At 43.2% G+C, this 18,015-nt stretch overlaps 1 protein-coding gene across 2 annotated transcripts in view; it reads left to right on the top strand.

Annotated features, from left to right (window-relative positions):
* Nucleotides 1–18,015, top strand: part of KIAA0930 (KIAA0930 ortholog) — an 88,221-nt gene that overhangs the window by 43,657 nt on the left and 26,549 nt on the right. For both annotated transcript variants that reach the window (XM_063354994.1, XM_063354986.1), the window contains exon 2: nt 120–268. In XM_063354994.1, coding sequence (XP_063211064.1) covers nt 120–268 — 149 coding nt within the window. The remainder of the gene's footprint in view (nt 1–119; nt 269–18,015) is intronic.

Below are 18,015 nucleotides of genomic sequence, written 5' to 3'. Positions count from 1 at the left end.
CTGCCATTGGGCTCGACTGCACCATATGTAGCAAAGACTTCAGATGTCATGTTAAGCGCAATCAAATGTGACATGATAATTCCACAACTCTTATTTCTCCTTTTTTTAATGCCTCTTAGGGTGTTTCAAAGATGACCGTATTGTGTTCTGGACTTGGATGTTTTCAACGTATTTTATGGAGAAATGGGCCCCCCGGCAAGATGATATGCTCTTCTATGTCCGTCGAAAACTGTCCTATGTCAGTGGTGATAGTACTGAGGGGAAAAAGGTGAGTAATGATATATTTTAACTGGGGAAATTTAAGGTAACATGGGATTTGGTGTTCTGGAGTACCTGACACATCTGAAGAACTACAAACCAAGGATAAGGAGTCTCCAGCTCTGCCCACCACAAGAAGTTATGCAAAATTGGCCCATAGAGAAATACTGTAGTTGACACTGTGAACATCAATGGTAGCATAAGTGAGCTTCACTGTCACAGGAAGGAGATCGGAGAGTTTGCATGCTTTTTTGGGTAGCTTTTATGTTGGTCAGCCTGCATTTAGGAGGAAGGAGAGGATATCATGATGATTTTTGGTTTGCTTTTCAATTATGATACTTTATAAATTGAAAGTTTAAATCTATAGAAAGGGAGAAATAAAAGAGGAGGAAGATGGTCATGCTGGTATTTCTAGAAGAACCCTTCCTGAGATACCAGAGGATCAGGAATGAACACCTATTGGGTACTCCATAGCAGAGCACGTGCAGTCTCCAGGAGCTGGGATACAGCAGTGACAAGCACTGGAGAAACGCCTGTATTTTCATCATCTACATCTAAGACAATATGCCCTCCTATAGAAGTACTGTTTCTTGGAAACACATAATCAGGTAGCCTAGCGCTGCTGCACAGGTATTTTCCCATCAGAGACTGGAGAAACTTCTCAGCATTTCATGGCCGTTTTTATCTTAGTTGGTGGAAACAGAAGCAAGAGAAATGCTGGTTTTATTGGGAACTAAGGAGATGGCTGCAGAGGATCAAAAGCAGGAAGATAAATGGAGGAAGAAAAGACTGGGATTAACTTCCTAACACACATAAATAATTTACACTGTTGTTGAATCACAGATATATGCACATGGTGTATATGGGAGTATTTTCAACCAGGTATACCAGAGTTCTCTGGGTTTAAATATGGTGACATAAAGAACCATAGTTGTCAAGTCCCTTGAGAAAAGGATACCAGAAGATTTTCCTACGTTTTTCTTGGAGATACAGGAAATGGGCAGAATTATCTTCTCTCTTCTCTTGAGCCCTCCAAGTTCCATCCTGAAAGCCACTACAGAGAAAGATGGCAAAATATTGTTCTTTCTCTGTCAGGTTAGTGGTTTAGTAGTCTTTGGCCAGTGCACTTGGAGCTTTAAGACTTTTGAAGGAAACTTTCATCTTAATCGTTGTTTAAATGACTGTAAATGCATTACTGTTCCACATCAAACAGTATCGTGGCTTTGTTTAGCCTAATAAAAGCAAGGGTTGTTTAACCTCTTGTCCTTCCCAACAAGGAAGGTGAACCTCAGAGGAAGCCTGGTCACTTAGATTTATTCACAGACCTCTGATCAATCTCTGTTTAACTTACCGGTTTAAAGTGTTTGAATGTCTCATGGAGAGGAGACAGTGAAATAAGCCCTTGCATTTGCTCTCAGAGCTTTATTTAAGCTTCCTAAAAGCATCATAAATAATTTTTATTTGTGAGTGGTTTTCGTAAGTGGTAGTTATTAGAAAATCAGCATTAGGGAATTGCTTGCTGTAACAACTAAGATGGGGAGTGTGCCTTATAGCACACACAGTATTTTATAACTCCCCCTTGACTGTTTTGCTCAGCCTTCGAGAAATGAACCTTTCTTGTGACTTTGAAGTACTTCAGATGCTTTGCAAGACTTCATAGTTTGATGGTTCTTTGGTATCTGTGCGGCTCTCCTCCTGTTTGATTTTAGCTGACTTCTCTGCAGTTCCAACTCCTTTTGTATCTAATTTTGAGCCTGTCCTGTGCAGTGAGACACCGAACAACTACTCCTACTCTTTGAATTATGACTAGACAAGTTTTTATTTTCCCATGTAGTTTTGACCATTCTTTCTTGAAATATGGATGTCAAATTATCAAAGTCATATCATTAAAAGTGGAAAAAGCTAGAGATTGATATTTATAGAAGTCAAATGTAACTTCAGATGTCCCTGCCGCACACCAAACTGTGTGCTCTCATTTACATCCCCAGAGGTAGACTGAAAAGGCAGATGAAGTGGAGGGGACCATGGGATATGAAGGGCTAGAACTGGATCTGCATTGTTGAATCCTGCCTTGTGCCCAGGCTGTCCCGAATGGTCTGGTGATGATTTTCCCTATGGACCACGCAGAAGTTGACTGTTAAGTAACCGTAGAACCATGGAATCATCAAATGGTTAGAGTTGGAAGGGACCTTAAAGATCATGTAGTTCCACCCGCCCTGCCATGGGCAGGGACACCTTCCACTAGACCAGGCTGCTCAAAGCCCCATCCAGCCTGGCCTTGAACACCTCCGGGGATGGGCCATCCACAACCTCCCTGGGCAACCTGTTCCATGTTCCAGTGCCTCACCACTCCCAGAGTAAAGAATTTCTTCGTGATATCTAATATAAATCTCCCCTCTTTCAGTTTAAAACCATTACCCCTCGTCCTATTGCTACACTCCCTGATAGGCTCCCTCGCCACTTTTCTGTAAGCACCCTTTTGGTCATGGAAGGCTGCTCTAAGGTCTCCCTGGTGCCTTTTTCAGGCTGAACAACCCCAACTCTCTCAGCCTGTTGTCATAGGAGAGTTGCTCCAGCCCTCTGACCATCTTCATGGCCCTCCTGTCGACTTGTTCCAACAGGTCCATGTCCTTCTTTTGTTGAGGACTCCAGAGCTGGACGCAGTACTCCAGGTGGGGTCTCACAAGAGTGGAGTAGAGGGGAAGAATCACCTCCCTTGACCTGCTGGCCGCGCTACTTTTGATGCAGCCCAGGATGGAGTTGGCCTTCTGGGCTGCAAGTGCACATTGATGACTCATGTTGAGCTTCTCATCTGTCAACACCCGCAAGCTCTTCTCCTCAGGGCTGCTCTCAATCCATTCTCTGCCCAGCCTGTATTTGTGCTTGGGATTACCCCAACCCATCTGTAGGACCTTGTACTTGACCTGGTTCAACTTCATGAGGTTTGCATGGGCCCACCTCAAGTTTTTCAAGGTCCCTGTGGACGGCATCTCTTCCCTCCGGTGTGTTGAGCACGCCGCACAGCTTGGTGCTGCTGTCAAAGTTGCTGAGGGTGCGCTCAATCCCACTGTCCATGTCAAGATGCTAAACACTACCAGTTCCAGTACTGACCCCTGAGGAATGCTACTCATCACTGGTTGCCACTTGGGCATCAAGCCATTGACCACAACTCTTTGAGTGCGGCCATCCAGCCAGTTCCTTATCCACCAAGTGGTCCATCCATCAAATCCATGCCTTTCCAATTTAGAGACTGGGATGTCATGCCAGACAGCGTCAAATCCTTTGCACAAGTCCAGGTAGATGATGTCAGCTGCACTTCCCTTATCCATCAATGCTGTAACACCGTTGTAGAAGGCCACCAGATTTGTCAGGCACAATTTGCCCTTAGTGAAGCCATGTTGGCTGTCACCCATCACCTCCTTATTTTCCATGGGCCTCAGCATAGTTTCCAGGAGGATCTGTTCCATGATCTTGCCTGTCACAGAGGTGAGACTGACTGGCCTGTAGTTCCATGGGTCTTCCTTTTTCCCTTTTTAAAAATGGGCATTATGTTTCCCCTTTTCTAGTCAGCGGGAACTTTACCAGACTGCCACGACTTCTCAAACGTGATGGATAGCAGCTTAGCAACTTCATCTGCCAAGTTCCTTCAGGACCTGTGGGTGTATCTCATCAGATCCCGTGGACTTGCGCACCTTCAGGTTCCTTAGATGGTCTGCAACCTGGTCTTTTCCTACAGTGGGCAGTTCCTCATTCTCTCAGTCCCTGCCTTTGCCTTCTGCAACTTGGGCAGTGTGGCTAGAGCACTTGTCAGTGAAGATCGAGGCAAAAAAAAAGTCTTTGAGTACCTCAGCCTTCTCCATATCCCAGGTGACCAGGTCTCCTGTTTCCTTCTGCAGAGGGTGTGTGTTTTCCCTAGTCTTCCTTTTAGCACTGACATACCTATACAAGCTTTTCTTGTTATCTTTGACGTTCCTGACCAGATTTAATTCTATCAGGGCTTTAGCTTTCCTAACCTGATCCCTGGCTGCTCAGACAATTTCTCTGTGTTCTTCCCAGGCTGCCTGACTGTGCCTCCACCCTCTGTAGGCTTCCTTTTTGAGTTTGAGTTTGCCCAGGAGCTCCTTGTTCATCCATGCAGGCCTCCTGGTATTTTTGTCTGACTCCCTCTTAGTTGCGATGCATCACTCCTGAGCTTGGAGGAGCTGATCCATGAATTTTAACCAGCTTTCTTGGTCCCCTCTTCCCTCTAGGGCTTTATCCCACAGTACTCTACTGAGCAGGTCCCTGAAGAGGCCAAAGTCTGCTCTCCTGAAGTCCAGGGTAGTGAGCTTACTGTGTGCCCTCCTTGCCATCCCAAGGATCTTGAACTCCACCATTTCATGGTCACTACAGCCAAGGCTGCCTTTAAGTTTCACATTCCCCACCAGTCCCTCCTTGTTGGCGATAACAAGGTCTAGCATGGCACTTCTTGTTGGCTCCTCAATCACTTGGAAAAGGAGGTTGTCATCAGTGCATTCCAGGAATATCTTGGATTGACTATGCCCTGCTGTGCTGTCCCTCCAACAGATATGAGGGTGGTTGAAGTCCCCCATGAAGACCAGGGCTTGTGAATGTGAGGCTGTTCCTATCTCTCTATAGAGAGCCTCATGTACTTGGTCTTCCTGGTCAGGTGACCTGTAGCAAACCCAAACTGTAACATCACCTGTCCCTTCCTCTGCTTTAATCCTGACCCATAAGCTCTCAGTCAACTCCTCATCCATCCCCATCTCCATGCACTCCAGCTGATCATTGACATAGAGGATGACACCCCCTCCTTGTCTCCTCTGCCTGTCCTTCCTGAAGAGCCTGTATCCTTCACTCCAACACTCCTGTCACAGGGACCATCCCACCATGTCTCTGTGATGCCAATAAGATCATATCTCCGCAGGTGTCTGCACGTCTCTAGCTCCTCCTGTTTATTCCCTGATATACGTGTGTTTGCATAGAGGCATTTGAGTTGGGCCCCCAGTGAAGCTATCTGAGTGGCTGGTATTCCTTTGTGCTGCACTCCAGGCGCTCTCCGGTTGACCCGCAACCCTTCCCCAGGCTCTGGGTGTCTGTTACTGGCATTGGCATCACCCTGGTAGGAATGGGATGAATTGAGGTTCCCCTTCTCCGGCAACTCTAGTTTAAAGCCCTCTTCATGAGCTTGGTAAGCCTCTGGCTAAAGATACTCTTCCCCTTCTCTGACAGTGGACCCCATCGGGCTTCTGTTTCTCAAGTTTCTCAAAGTGAGTCCCATGGTCTAAGTAGCCAAACCCTGGGCTGTGGCAGCAGTCCTGTAGCAATTTGTTGATTTGCCAGATTCGGTTGGCCCTATCAAGCCCCCTCCCTTTGGCTGGGAGGGTTGATGAAAAAACTACCTGTGCCTCAGAGTTCCTGACTGCTGCTCCCAGGGCTCTATAATCCTTCTTGGTATTCTACAGGCTGCTGAAGAATTTGGTCTCTTTGTAGCTTGGGTATATAGTGAAGATACACACTATGTTGTACATAGTGTGTAAATACATATACACACTATATATTTGCTCTGCAATTGCCTGGCTGTTGTAGGTTGTGACTGAAGAATGCTGGCTGAGATGCGTGAGGTGAACTGTTGTCCTATGACATCTCAGAGCACTCGTTTATATTCATGAAAATAAGATCTGCACAGCTTTGAGCACAGTAATCTCCTGTGGGACTGATGAAAATGTCAACAAAACTGGACTGAGAGGGGAGGGGCTGTTTGTCTGAACGCTAACAACGGTGATGTTTGTTTTCTGAGATGATGAGCTCACACGGCATGTTCGCATCATTTGCGTGCCATGGTGTGATGATTCGTGTCAAGGAGAAACAAGTGTTGAGTTGTCAAACAGTTCTCAGGTTTTGATGGCTATCCTGTGTGATTAAAAGTCATTGTGGGGTTTTTCTGTGCTTAGTGGTGCTGAAAAGTGTCAGCAGTAACATTTGATTTTAAGTTCATGTGTAATAGAGGATAAGCAGAAAAAAACCAATAGAATTAAGAGTAGAGGTTCTACTCAATTTTAAGGCTGTATGAGAAGAACTTTGGATATAGCTTAGTCACAACAGCTTGAAGTAATAAATGTCACAGTTTGGTGTATCAGTAGGTGATGATGGTAAACTTCTCTACCATCACAAACCTTATTTTAAAAGGCCCTATAAATGATCTACTTTGTAGATCCCCTGGTTTAGCCAATTTTCCATTTGCTTCTCTTTTCCACCCGACCGATTTCTAAACTGCGCATGTATGAGTGAAACACCAATTCAGCTCTTAAAATGGTCTGTGTCAGGGTAGAGCTGCCATATCGAATTCTGGGCTATATCCATTACATGGACTCTGATTCCAGAGAAGTGCCTTCAACTCTACGTTTCCTTGACATGACGCAATAATACTCTTGCAGTTCTTGCCAAGTTTTGAAGACGCAACTTCTCTCGGTGTCTTTAAGCAAAACCACAGACCCCATCCGTCAGCATCTGTGCAGGCAGGGCACTGTGGAGCATAGCTCTTCTCAAAGTTAAGGGATTTAGTAGGCTTTTTTTAAGGTAAAATCCCTTTTACTTGTTGCTCTTTATGCACCATTAAGTCAAGACTCAAAAAACCGCCTTCGCTGCTGCCTCATACACCATCTGATGTGACCTACTGGAAAACATAAGCCCTGATCCTCACTTGCAAAGGGTCTTGTACGTTGCTAAAACCTACGGCTTTAAATGGTTAAAATGGTTGGACTTGGGATTCTGATTTTAAAATGGTATTAGATGTAATATCTCTGGCTCTTTCCAGTGCAAAAGGCATTTATAAAGGGTTATGCTTTGTTACAGCTGCCAGCTTCTGGTCTTTCTATAGAGAGAAGCTTTACTTTCTCGTGGGACTATGGAAGATGCTAGTATGGTGTTGACGGAGACAACTGCTGAGTAGGGAAGCTAAGGTGAAACCTCAGTGATAGACCAGTAGAGCTAGGTTGTATTAACCCCTTCAGCCTTGCCATCATGCTTTGTCACCTGAAAAAGGTGATGTATTTATAGGGCAAAGCAATCAAAAAGATACATTTAAGACACTGTTGGTATATGTTCTGAGCTTGCCTGGATTTTTGGAGTGGGTCCTGTTTTCTTCAGCATCCTATAAATGTGGAGGAGTACAGCTGCTGCCAAATGCATGGGGTAGTCATTCAGGCTGTTAAGTCTTCAGAAAGCTTAAGCTACTGATGTTGTGGCTGCAGCTTCAGAAGCAGAACTGAGCAGGAGCCATGGTTTACACGTTTATGTGCATCTGGACGTATGACACAACAAATATTGGCTGTGTTGGGAGGCCAGTTAGTTTCCAAGGCTAAATGACTTCAGGCTCATGACTCCCACTGAAAATCACAGGATTTTCATAGCTGAATCTCTAATTCACTGTCACCATCTGTCTGGCTGGAATATTTGACAACCTGAAGTCAGCATCTCGCAGAAAGGCAAGTTTTACGTTGCTGTCTCTGTTGTACCTTTCAGAGCAGTGGGGTGTTTTTTGATTGTTTTTGAACATTGTAAGTGAACAGGATGTCTCCAGAAGAGCTGTTTGGTATACTTCATGGCAGTTCCACATCATTGTCTGAATGCAACAAAGAAACAAATGCCCCAAAAAATGCATCTTTTTTGCCAAATAAATTCTCTCCTTGTACATAGATAGTATGTGGGAACAAACAACGATTGCAACGTGTCAAGTCAGTACAGACAGCTGTTCTGCCTCAACTTCTCCCTTGTGCTAAGTTTGTGGAGGTGTTGCAGCAAGTAGGAACAGTGGCTTCTGCAGAAGAGGACAGCATCAACACATTGCTGTCATTTTGAAACGTGAAAAAGGAACACTGGCGTTATTTGGTTGTTGTTAATGATTTTCTGTAACGCACTCAATGTCTTAAATGCGAAGGTTTGGCTTTTCTTTTACGGTTATCCTTCTCAGAAATTCCTGGGCTTTCTCATGGTACTTGCTGATGTTTGGTTGCATGCATATAAAGGAGCTGCTACTTGGTAGCCTCTGCTCGTGCTGCATTTTTTTTGCAAGACCATCTCCATTTCCTATGTGTGCTGGGACGGACTGCTTGCTGCTTGGCAAAAACGAAGAGAAGAATACTGCCACAGGTGTGACAAAAACGTCTCTTTCCCGCACAGAACTGGATCCGGCCGCCTGTGACCTGGAATATGCTTGTGACATACCTGGCAGCCTAACGAGCCTTTGGGATGGAGATGCTTACCTATTCTGCCCTATTTCCAGAGGAAATTTGTGTCTGAGGCAAAGCGAGCATGCAGCCAAAACATCCTCGGAGCGTCACAGCCAGTAAACTCCTGACTCAGGAAGGGGGTGTGGGCTGCGGGGGCATTTTTAATGAACTGCTTTATATTGCTTCCAGTCTCTGAAGAACTCTCCTTAAACAGCCAAATGGGCTGACAAGAAATCCAGCATCAGAAGTGAATTTAATATGCATTGCACTGAAACATGGCAGCCCTGAGTCATGTGGCTGAGATGGTGCTCTGTTTGCTGCAGCAGAGAGCAACTTCATTGGGAAGAAAAGGCGCCCAGACCCAGTTCCCCCCTCTGATAGAACTGTAATGAATAATTCAGTATTGCAAATGCAGCATATCTGAGTCACTGGGGGGGTGAGGGACAGAAGAGCACCGCTAGGCTAGGCTTCGCGCCCTGGAAAAGGTAAAAGTGCCTGCTTGGAGCTCCCTGAAAGCCTCATCAGGCTACTAGTTCAGCAGAATGCTTAGTGCGTTTGATCTATGGGTTACACGGTGCCAGCTTGCTCATTAGAGGTATGAAAATATCTATTTTCAGTGTTGAACTTAATATGCAATTGAATTGAAGCACTGGATTATCATAACCAAGTCTCTAATAACACCAGTAATTAGAACTTAAACATCTAATCTATCCACCAGGGGTTCCCCCCTCTATGTTTTTTGGTCAAGTAACTCAGTTTATGCATTTCCACGTCCAACAGAGATGGTTTGAAATACAATGATTTAGTAACATTCTGTAATCTTATTTCTCCCATGTCTTTGTCTGCTGCCTTTGTCACTGATGTAGCGTGCCTTCCCTTGTTTTGCTGACTGTATTCTGGAGGAGGCACGCTACGTGCTGCTTCCGGCACTCATGCTTTTCTGGGGAGGAATTCGGGAAGGCAGGTAAATAACATTGCAGGAATATGCGAACAGTGGGCAACCTGTTACATCTGAAAATACTGGTTACTCTGTGGTCTGGAGCCATGTTTGATAGTGCTGAAATAGTCACTTGTTTATCTATGCTTTTAACTTTTGAAAGCTGATTTAGCAGATTTGTGGAGCATTCGAATTGGGGAATGAAAGTTGATGTAATTCACGGAGTATGAGTGTCAGGTAGCAGCTAGGATTACTTTGTCAGTGTCTCAAATACAGTGATTTCTTGCCTTGCTGGTAATGATCAGCATGTTTTAACTCACAGTCTTGTCTTGCTTAGCCACAGTCACAATCGCTTTCTTTGTGCCAGAGCTATGCTGGCGGAAAAACAGTTTCCACACCCTGTGTGTCCAGTGCTTTCCAAGTTATTGATTTTCCCTCTTTTGTTTGATGAGCATCATCAATCATTGTCTGTTCCAGTAATTTGAACGACTTGCACTTTTCTTATTTTTAATCTTTTATACCTCTTCTGCTATTGTTAGAATTGTAAAGACAGAACTAGGCTTTTTGGTTTCTTTTCACATAAGTAATTTCAATTAGGGTTGGTTTAAGCCAGCTTTTAAGTCTGTGGGTCCCGTTAGTTTTTTCTCAGTTTTATAATTTACTCGTTCTTCTTGCCGCTTCAGATTCTGCTTCCTCGTGTACAATATGCAGATACTGAAAACACTTAGATGTGTAGGCTTGTTAAATCTTTTGTTTTCTATGACTGTGACTTGCTGATGCAGAAGGAATGTCTTGTGCTTGTTGAAAAGAAGAAAACTGAATATGTTTGGTAGGAATTCCTTGCGATTAAGAATTACTTTTGCAAGAGCTGCAGTTAATTTTAATGTGATTTCTAATATTCAGCTATAAACTTATGTAATAATGAAGAAAGAAAATGAGAATTCAGTGAAATGAGAATTTCAGGATATGAAAAACTAGAATTTGGCGTGTGCCTTCAAATGAGGGGGGGCAAACAGTATTTTTTGCTACAGATTGGTGAAGTGCAAAGGTTACAGGAGGATGTCTTCTGTCTTTGAAGAGGGAGGAAGCTGCTGTTTCTAGCTGCCAACTGATGCTGTAGATTGCCCTGCATGCCTTTTACTCTTGTCTCATTAGAGATATACGGGGTCTGACTTCTTAAAGTTTACCATTCAGTTCAGACCTAGTCATAGACCTCAGTCTGTTCTTCCCCGAAAAGCACACTTGCGTGGAAGGAGAGAATGCCGAAGGAGAGGTTGGGTGATGTTTGCAGTGATGCGTCACCCTGTCTGGAGGGGGTTGGAATAATGAGCAGTGTAACTAACCTTGAATTTCAGGGGCTGGACTTCACAAATTGGAGCACTTCTTGCTCTAAGGCAAACTAAAATGTTGACTTCAGGGCAGTTTTATGCCATTAAGCCGCCATCTGCAACCAGATCAATAAATGACAGGAGAAAGATTAGGTTGTAAGGAATTACAGTAGCACTGAAACCCATGTGAGTAGTGAGACTAGCTTTGCAGAACTGACTATCAAGAAGAAAGGAACTGGGAGAGAATAGAGGTTATGTGTGAGTTGACTTCGCTGTTTTCAAGATTAAACTGCAACTGCGGCCGCTCAGTGGACGGGCGATGAGTCAACTGGTTTGTGGGTACAGCCTCCTCTGTTCTCCCCAGCCTGAGCCTTTGAGCATTACTGCGCTTTAGTCTGTGGAAGGTACAACAAGACTGTTGTGTTATGAAGCGGTGCAAGATTAGGATTTTAGCGTATCTTGCTCAGAGCTCTGTTCAAGGAACAATCTTGAGCAGGAATGCTGGAAATCTCATTCTTCAGAATCCTTAAAAGGGACGAAACAGGGCACAGACAAATACGTGGCAGGAGAATTCTCTTTAGGAATTAAGATAAATAATCCATGATGGTTTTTCTATCCTACCTTCCCTTTATCTAGTGTCTCACAAAGCACTTCAGCACTGCAATCAATACACCCATGTGGCAAGGCACAGCAGAGCCCTGCTTTGCTCTCTTTCACCGGTGTATGGGGCTTTCTCCCTAAAAGCTCTTGGTTAGCACAAGAAAAAGTTACCAAACCATCTAGTTCATGATCATCTTATTCCTTTAAGGATTTAGGTTCTGTTTGATTGTTAGAAGGCAGAACAATCAGCCTACTCAGCTTAATAATCATAGATTCATTTTGGTTGTAAGAGACCTTTAAGATAATCAAGTCCAATTGTTAACCTAGCGCTGCCAAAACCACCAATAAACAATGTCCATCAGCATTACACCTACATGGCTTTTAAATACCCTTGGGGATGGTGACTCAGCCACTTCCCTGGGCAGCCTAGGAATGCTTGATAACCCTTTCAGTGAAGAAATTCTTCCTAATATCCAGTCTAAACCTCCTCTGGCGCAACTCAAGGCCATTTTGTCCTATTGCTTGTTACCTGGGAGAAGAGACCAACCCCCACCTCCCTACAACCTCCTTTCAAGTAGCTGTAGAGAGCGATAAGGTCTCCCCTCAGCCTCCTTTTCTCCAGGCTGAACAACCCCAGTTCCCTCAGCTGCTCCTCATAAGACTTATTCTCCAGACCCCTCACCAGCTTTGTTGCCCTTCTCTGGACCCGCTCCAGCACCTCAATGTCCCTCCTGTAGTGCGTACTGAACACGGTACTCGAGGTGGGGCCTTACCAGTGCTGAGTACAGGTACAATTACCAGAGGTACAATCACTTCCCTAGTCCTGCTGGCCACACTATTTTAGTACAAGCCAGCATGCTATTGGTTTTCTTAGCCACCTGGGCATACTGCTGGCTCATATTCAGCTGGCTATCAACCAATACCCCCAGGTCCTTCTCTCTTTAAAATCCCGAAGTAACTATGAAAAGAAAACATACTTCTAGCTTTTTGCCTGATAAAAGCTGAACTTAAGTGTTTGGGAACCGTGATGAACCTTATCAAATATGGTGAAATCGCTGCCTGTTTTAAACTTTTTAACTGTTATCAATTCTCAGGAATAAAAAAATAATAGTATGTATCATGCAAATCATGCTAATGATTCTTCTTGTAACCTCTGTCTTACCCAAACATATCTGTCCAGTTTCATAATTGCAATTGGAGCCTTTAAGTGACAGAAAATATAAATTAATTTTTTATAATGCAATATTTTAATTCCTTTTATATTTTTGTACCAAATAGGAATGTTTTATACAATCAAATGTTTTCTTTTTAGCTTTCCCAGCACTCATTGCCTTATTTATAATCATTAGTGTTGCTTTATATATTTCATACGTGAAGACTAATAAACCGTATTAGGTTTGTGGCTTTTAATGATAGGACTGCAAATAGGTCTATAATCCAGCAAATTATTTTGATCCAAAAGAAAAGGTCCTGTGTGGGGAATCTTCATATTAATGAATATTATATGTAATTATTCCTCTTTGGAATCTGATTATAGTTGCAGTGGTTTGCCTCGTTTTTAAACATTTTTATCTAGACTATTGTAGATACACTAGTGTCAAATTTACCTTGAGGTGTGTGTTTACAAGTAACAAATACTTGGAAAATCTTGAGGTGAAATCCCAGCTCCTCTGAAGTTGCTAAGAATTTTGCCATTCACTTCAGTGGGCAAGTATTTCATTCCCATTAAATATATAGCGTAAAATAAACTGTTCAGTGAGATGTAGAATAATATAGCCAGGCCTATGGATATGTCTGATCTCTTGTAAAAATCCACCTCTACTAATCTTGCTTCTCTTCTCGTCTGTTGTGACTCCATTCCTGCAGTATTGCCTGGGCCCCTCCAAAGTGCAGCCTCTCATCTCTCTGCTCTGTCCCCTGTGTCCCTCCAGCAATGTCCTATGCCTTTTACCCTGTGTGATCTTTTTCTGTCCTTTTTTCTTTTTTTTTTTTTTCCCCCCCCCTTCCCTGGTTGCTACCAATGCAAAACGTAGCTGGTGCTGTGGGTGGCTGAGAAGTGAGAAAAAGACTGAGCTTCCCTGGGCCTTCTTCAGCAGCAGTAGTAATGTGAGGGTATCTCATTGCTGATTGTCATAATGATATGATCCACGAGACCTCTGTCAGGTTTGCCTGAAGTTCACCAACACGTTTGAAAGATGACTGGGAGCAGGAAGGAACTCAGTTGTAGAAGTCCCATTTTCTTAAACCAGATGTGGGATTTTTTTCCCCCATTATATGCACCATTGTGTCAGTAACCCAACAACGTTCTATGCATATAGCTAGTTTGCTCTAAGATGACATCTGTCTGGTAATCCCACATTCACATGAGGTGATTGCTGCTGTTGTGAAGTCTTAAATAACACACAAGAGATGTGAGAGACAGGACAGAAAGAGAAAAGACATTTTATAAGAAGTTACGAAGCTTATTTAAACTAACACAGCTTCTTCAAGATAGGAAATAATTGCAGCTGTTTTTGCAAACTAGTCTGAAAGATTTTGGCTTGAATGGGTCTCCCATGTTAGGGATGAGCATAACAAAACAGAGTGAATCGTTTGTTTACGTTTCAGTTTAAAAAGCATGTTTGCTGGTAGCTGCCTCTGAACCGCCAGTGCCTGATTAGTACGGGCTGGGGTACGAATGGTGCCTGTTGCAGCAACACTTTTCATGTGTCGCCAGCCATCCTGCAACTTGAGTGATGAACGAGGATAATCCACTGCCATTCTCCAAGGCTCTTATTCCACCTGCAGACACCCTCCCATGTGCTTGCCTTATGAATACATCTAGCAGTTGCAGTAAGTCTTTTGGGTTCAATGTTGAAGCTAAATGTCAGCATGGTGTTGGCAGAGGTCGGGTGTAAATGCTGCCTTTCGGATGATCTGGGCTGCAAAGCTTCTCACCTGCAGGTCATGAATGAGTAGCAGAAGTTACAGTCACTCAGGATTTCTCATGCCAACAAGTGGGAATCCAAAGCCGTGAATAGATTCTCCTGGATAACTGCATCACAGAAAAGATGAGCAACTGCCATTGGGCACCAACTTGTCCCATTTGGACCTTTGAAGGAACCTCTGCAAGACACTGGAGTCTGAGATACATTCTTGCTGTCCTGATTTATGCAGAAACACTAGAAATTACAGTCAGCTTTTTAGGTCATTTACTGCTCTTTCTGTTGGTTTGGCTTTTGATTATACCAAACTAGTTGGGGGGAGAGAATTCTTAATAGCAAAGCAAATTTTTAGAAACAGGGTGGTTTTGTCTGTAGCTGAACTTTGCATCCTGCATAAAAGAGTTTACAGTCACTTTAATGCAGTGGGCTTTGTTTCAGCTTTGTAGCTAAAGTGGGTGTCAAGTTGCCATAGCTACTGGGCATTATTCTGCCTTTATGTGGGCTCCAGAGTGCATTCTGGGAGGATCAGGTGCAACTTCTGAATAATTAATAGCATCCAGGAAAAGGGAATTGGAATTTTGTTTTGGAGGTCCTTCTTCTCATTGTCCTTTACAGTTGCTGCCACTGAAAAATTACAGTAGCCATAAACCTAAGAAGAAAGCTCTATATAACATCTGAAAGAATCTTTCTTTTTCATTTCAGTACACTGTTACATTGTTAAATACAGTTGTCCCCTTTTAAATGTTATCTTGGATAGAAATATTCTAGGCAAGGCTTATAGCGTAATCTATTGTCAATGTCATTGTCCCTTCTGCAGCTTCTCTATGTGACAGGACTGGGGAGGCACCCTTCCCATAAGGTTTCTCTGCACGCTCCAGAAAATACCAGACTCCTTTGATTTTCTTCCCGTTTAACAGAGACGGGTCTGTCGATGCTGAGCGGATGAGTGAGCAGATGGATTTTCATGGGTGACTTGGTTGGATCAGTTCATATTGTTTTATTGGGTGTATATTCTACAGTGATGCTTGGCAGCCTATTACAAAACACAAAAACACTGCTTCGTATCCGGGGCTGTGTTATTCTGACATCTCCCAGCTTGTTAAATACATGTGAGGCCAAAGTCTTTGGAGATTATAGTAGTGACCTGCATGCCGTTCGTGGTGATTTCTTGTTCTGAGAAAATGCCCTATTTCTGTGCCAAAGAGTCCTGGCAGCTCCTGGGATATTGTCTTTTCCTTCTGAAATTGCATCATGTTGTTGATAATGTTCTAGACAAGGAAGCAAGGAGTAACCTGCGTCTTGGTGGTCTGGAGGTGGGGAGCTTTTGCCCAAAGAAGCAAACGCTGCTGTAATGGCAGCTGCATGCTGTAGGGAAAGTTTGGATACTTTCTGGCAGATCAGTCTCTGTGCAGCCAGCCTTACTCCAATGAGCTGGAGGAGGTGCTAAAGCCAAAGACATTGAAAAAATTACAGCATTTGTCACACAGATTTGGGTTTCAAGCAGCAGTCTTATTTTCCATGTTTCCTTTTTTTCATGAATAAGTTCCGCCCTCTCCCCAAGATGAACAGGAATCACTGCACACAAACCCCCTTCTGGTAGTGGGTAGCTTTGGCTGGAACTGAATCTACCTTGTAATATCTGCTAATCTCAGACCTGACACCTGCTGGTAAAAATACCATAAGGCGTTCAGACCAGGGTAGAATGCTCTGCAAATCAGGGTCATGAGGCTTATTGACTTTTATTTTTTTAGATGCAGAAATCAATATAACCCATACCATTACTATTATTACCATTACCAGTGTACTAAATCAGCTTGAAACATTTGTGAGGCTGATTCAAAACTTAGGGTTGCCACATCTTTAAATTAAATAATATTCTGAAAGTTTCAAGGGGGTGTGCATGTATTTTTTTCTTCTAGTTAACATTGTTAGGAGCAAGCCTACTGGGATTTGAAGTGTTTCAGAGCTACAGTGAAAGTAAAACACAGAAGGTGAAGCCTCTTATCATCTGCATTCTAATGGAGGTCCACTTCTACCAGAGGATCTGGATTTTCCTCTTAATGCCGTTTTTAGAACTCTTCTAAGCATTCCAGTGGCTTATCACAACTTGATTGCTGCTTCCAAAATGGATTTTTATCAATGATAGCCTTGGTGAGATTGGTCATGGACATGATGCAGAAGTCTAAGTATATTGGGTTTTGAGAATCCATTGAACATACTATATTTTCAGGTTACCGGAGACCTGATGTTTGGGATGGAGAATTGATGTCTTTGCATAGATTGGGTAAAAACAGGTTAGTTTCTGTGACGAAAGGAGTGAAAGATGATTGCTTACGGCCCAATGTTTGTTCCTGCTGTCTAAGCAGTTGGTTCTAGTAAAAAGCTGCTGTAGTCGTAAGTTCTGTCTCCTTCACATTATAAGCTGTCTTGCTGCGGTAGCACTATTGGTGCTGTATGAAGTGTTTCAAGTTACTTGTATGCGTTCAAAAGATCCAGAAAGAAGAGGGGTTTTAGTGTTCTGCCCAGCTTGGGAGTATAACTACAATTTACATAAATTATAGTTAACTATAACTGCAGTGTTAACTTTTGTCCTGGCGTTGTTTGATGGCTGGTTTTTAACATTTAGCACCACTTCTTTGTTGTACTTTAAATATTTTCTCTGACTTTTTTATTCCCCTAAGAGAAAAGTTTTATTCTGAGTGTTTGTGCTGGTAAAATGTATCTTCTTTCACCGTCTAAATTTTATAACCAAATCCCTCGTGCTGTGTGAAGCGTGGTAGGTATTGATTACATAGCTGCTTTCATCTCAGATTCCTGAGTATCACACCTGCACAGATGGGTTCTTCTGATGCCCTGTGTCCTGGAGAACCAATGCTTCTGCTTGGAGAGGGTCTGGATGGGGTACGTGTGTGCCTGCAGACTGTCAAACAACTTCATGCTGTGGTGGTGATGCTGCTGCATGTGAAGCTGCTTAAATGGAACAAGAAAGCCCAACAGCTTGAGTTGCTGACCGAGTGCTGTTGCAGCTACGTAGGTACCGATATCAAAGCTATCTGGTTTCCTACTGCTGTAGGTTTAGTTGCTAGGGTGAGGGAACAGGATGCCTCACAAAAATCCCAGCTATGTGATTAGGTGCTTAAATAAGTGCCTGTGGAATTACAAAACATTAGGTGTGCAAGAGTAAAGTGTCTAGAAAATACAGCCGTGCTATGCTGCTGGTAATAACAGTTTGCTCCATTAATGTCCATCTGGGTTACACCGTTTACTTAAAGGTACCTGAGTGCTGAAAAGAGATTGTTAAAGTGTGAGGAAGTAAAACAAGCGGCTGGCAGATAATGCCCAAGGAAAGAGCAGAACAAACTAGGACTGTGCTTGGGGGTGGATCTGAAGCATGGGAGAGAAGGACAGTAGCTCCTTTGGTCAGTGAATTTGGAAAGACCATTTAATTTGGTTAGTATTTAAGATACCATTTTGGAATTATACCTTTTTGCTACAAGGAAGACTAGTGAGAGGAAGTACTTGGATAAATGAGAAAGATGCTTCTAATGTTGAAAGCCACTAGGCTTTGTAATAGTTGGATGCAGTGCGTGATGGGGGCTTTTAAAACTGTGCGCTGGTGAGAACACACTAGGGGATAATTCTGCTTTTGTAGAAGATGGACCAATTTTTGAAATAAACTCTTTTCTTTTGCCAATTTTTCCTGATCTTTTGAACCAAACCTGTCAGTGTAAAAATCC

Source organism: Chroicocephalus ridibundus, chromosome 1 (genome assembly GCF_963924245.1).
Source record: "Chroicocephalus ridibundus chromosome 1, bChrRid1.1, whole genome shotgun sequence".
NCBI classification, from domain to species: Eukaryota; Metazoa; Chordata; class Aves; order Charadriiformes; family Laridae; genus Chroicocephalus; species Chroicocephalus ridibundus.
This window is presented reverse-complemented; position numbering and strand designations above follow the sequence as displayed.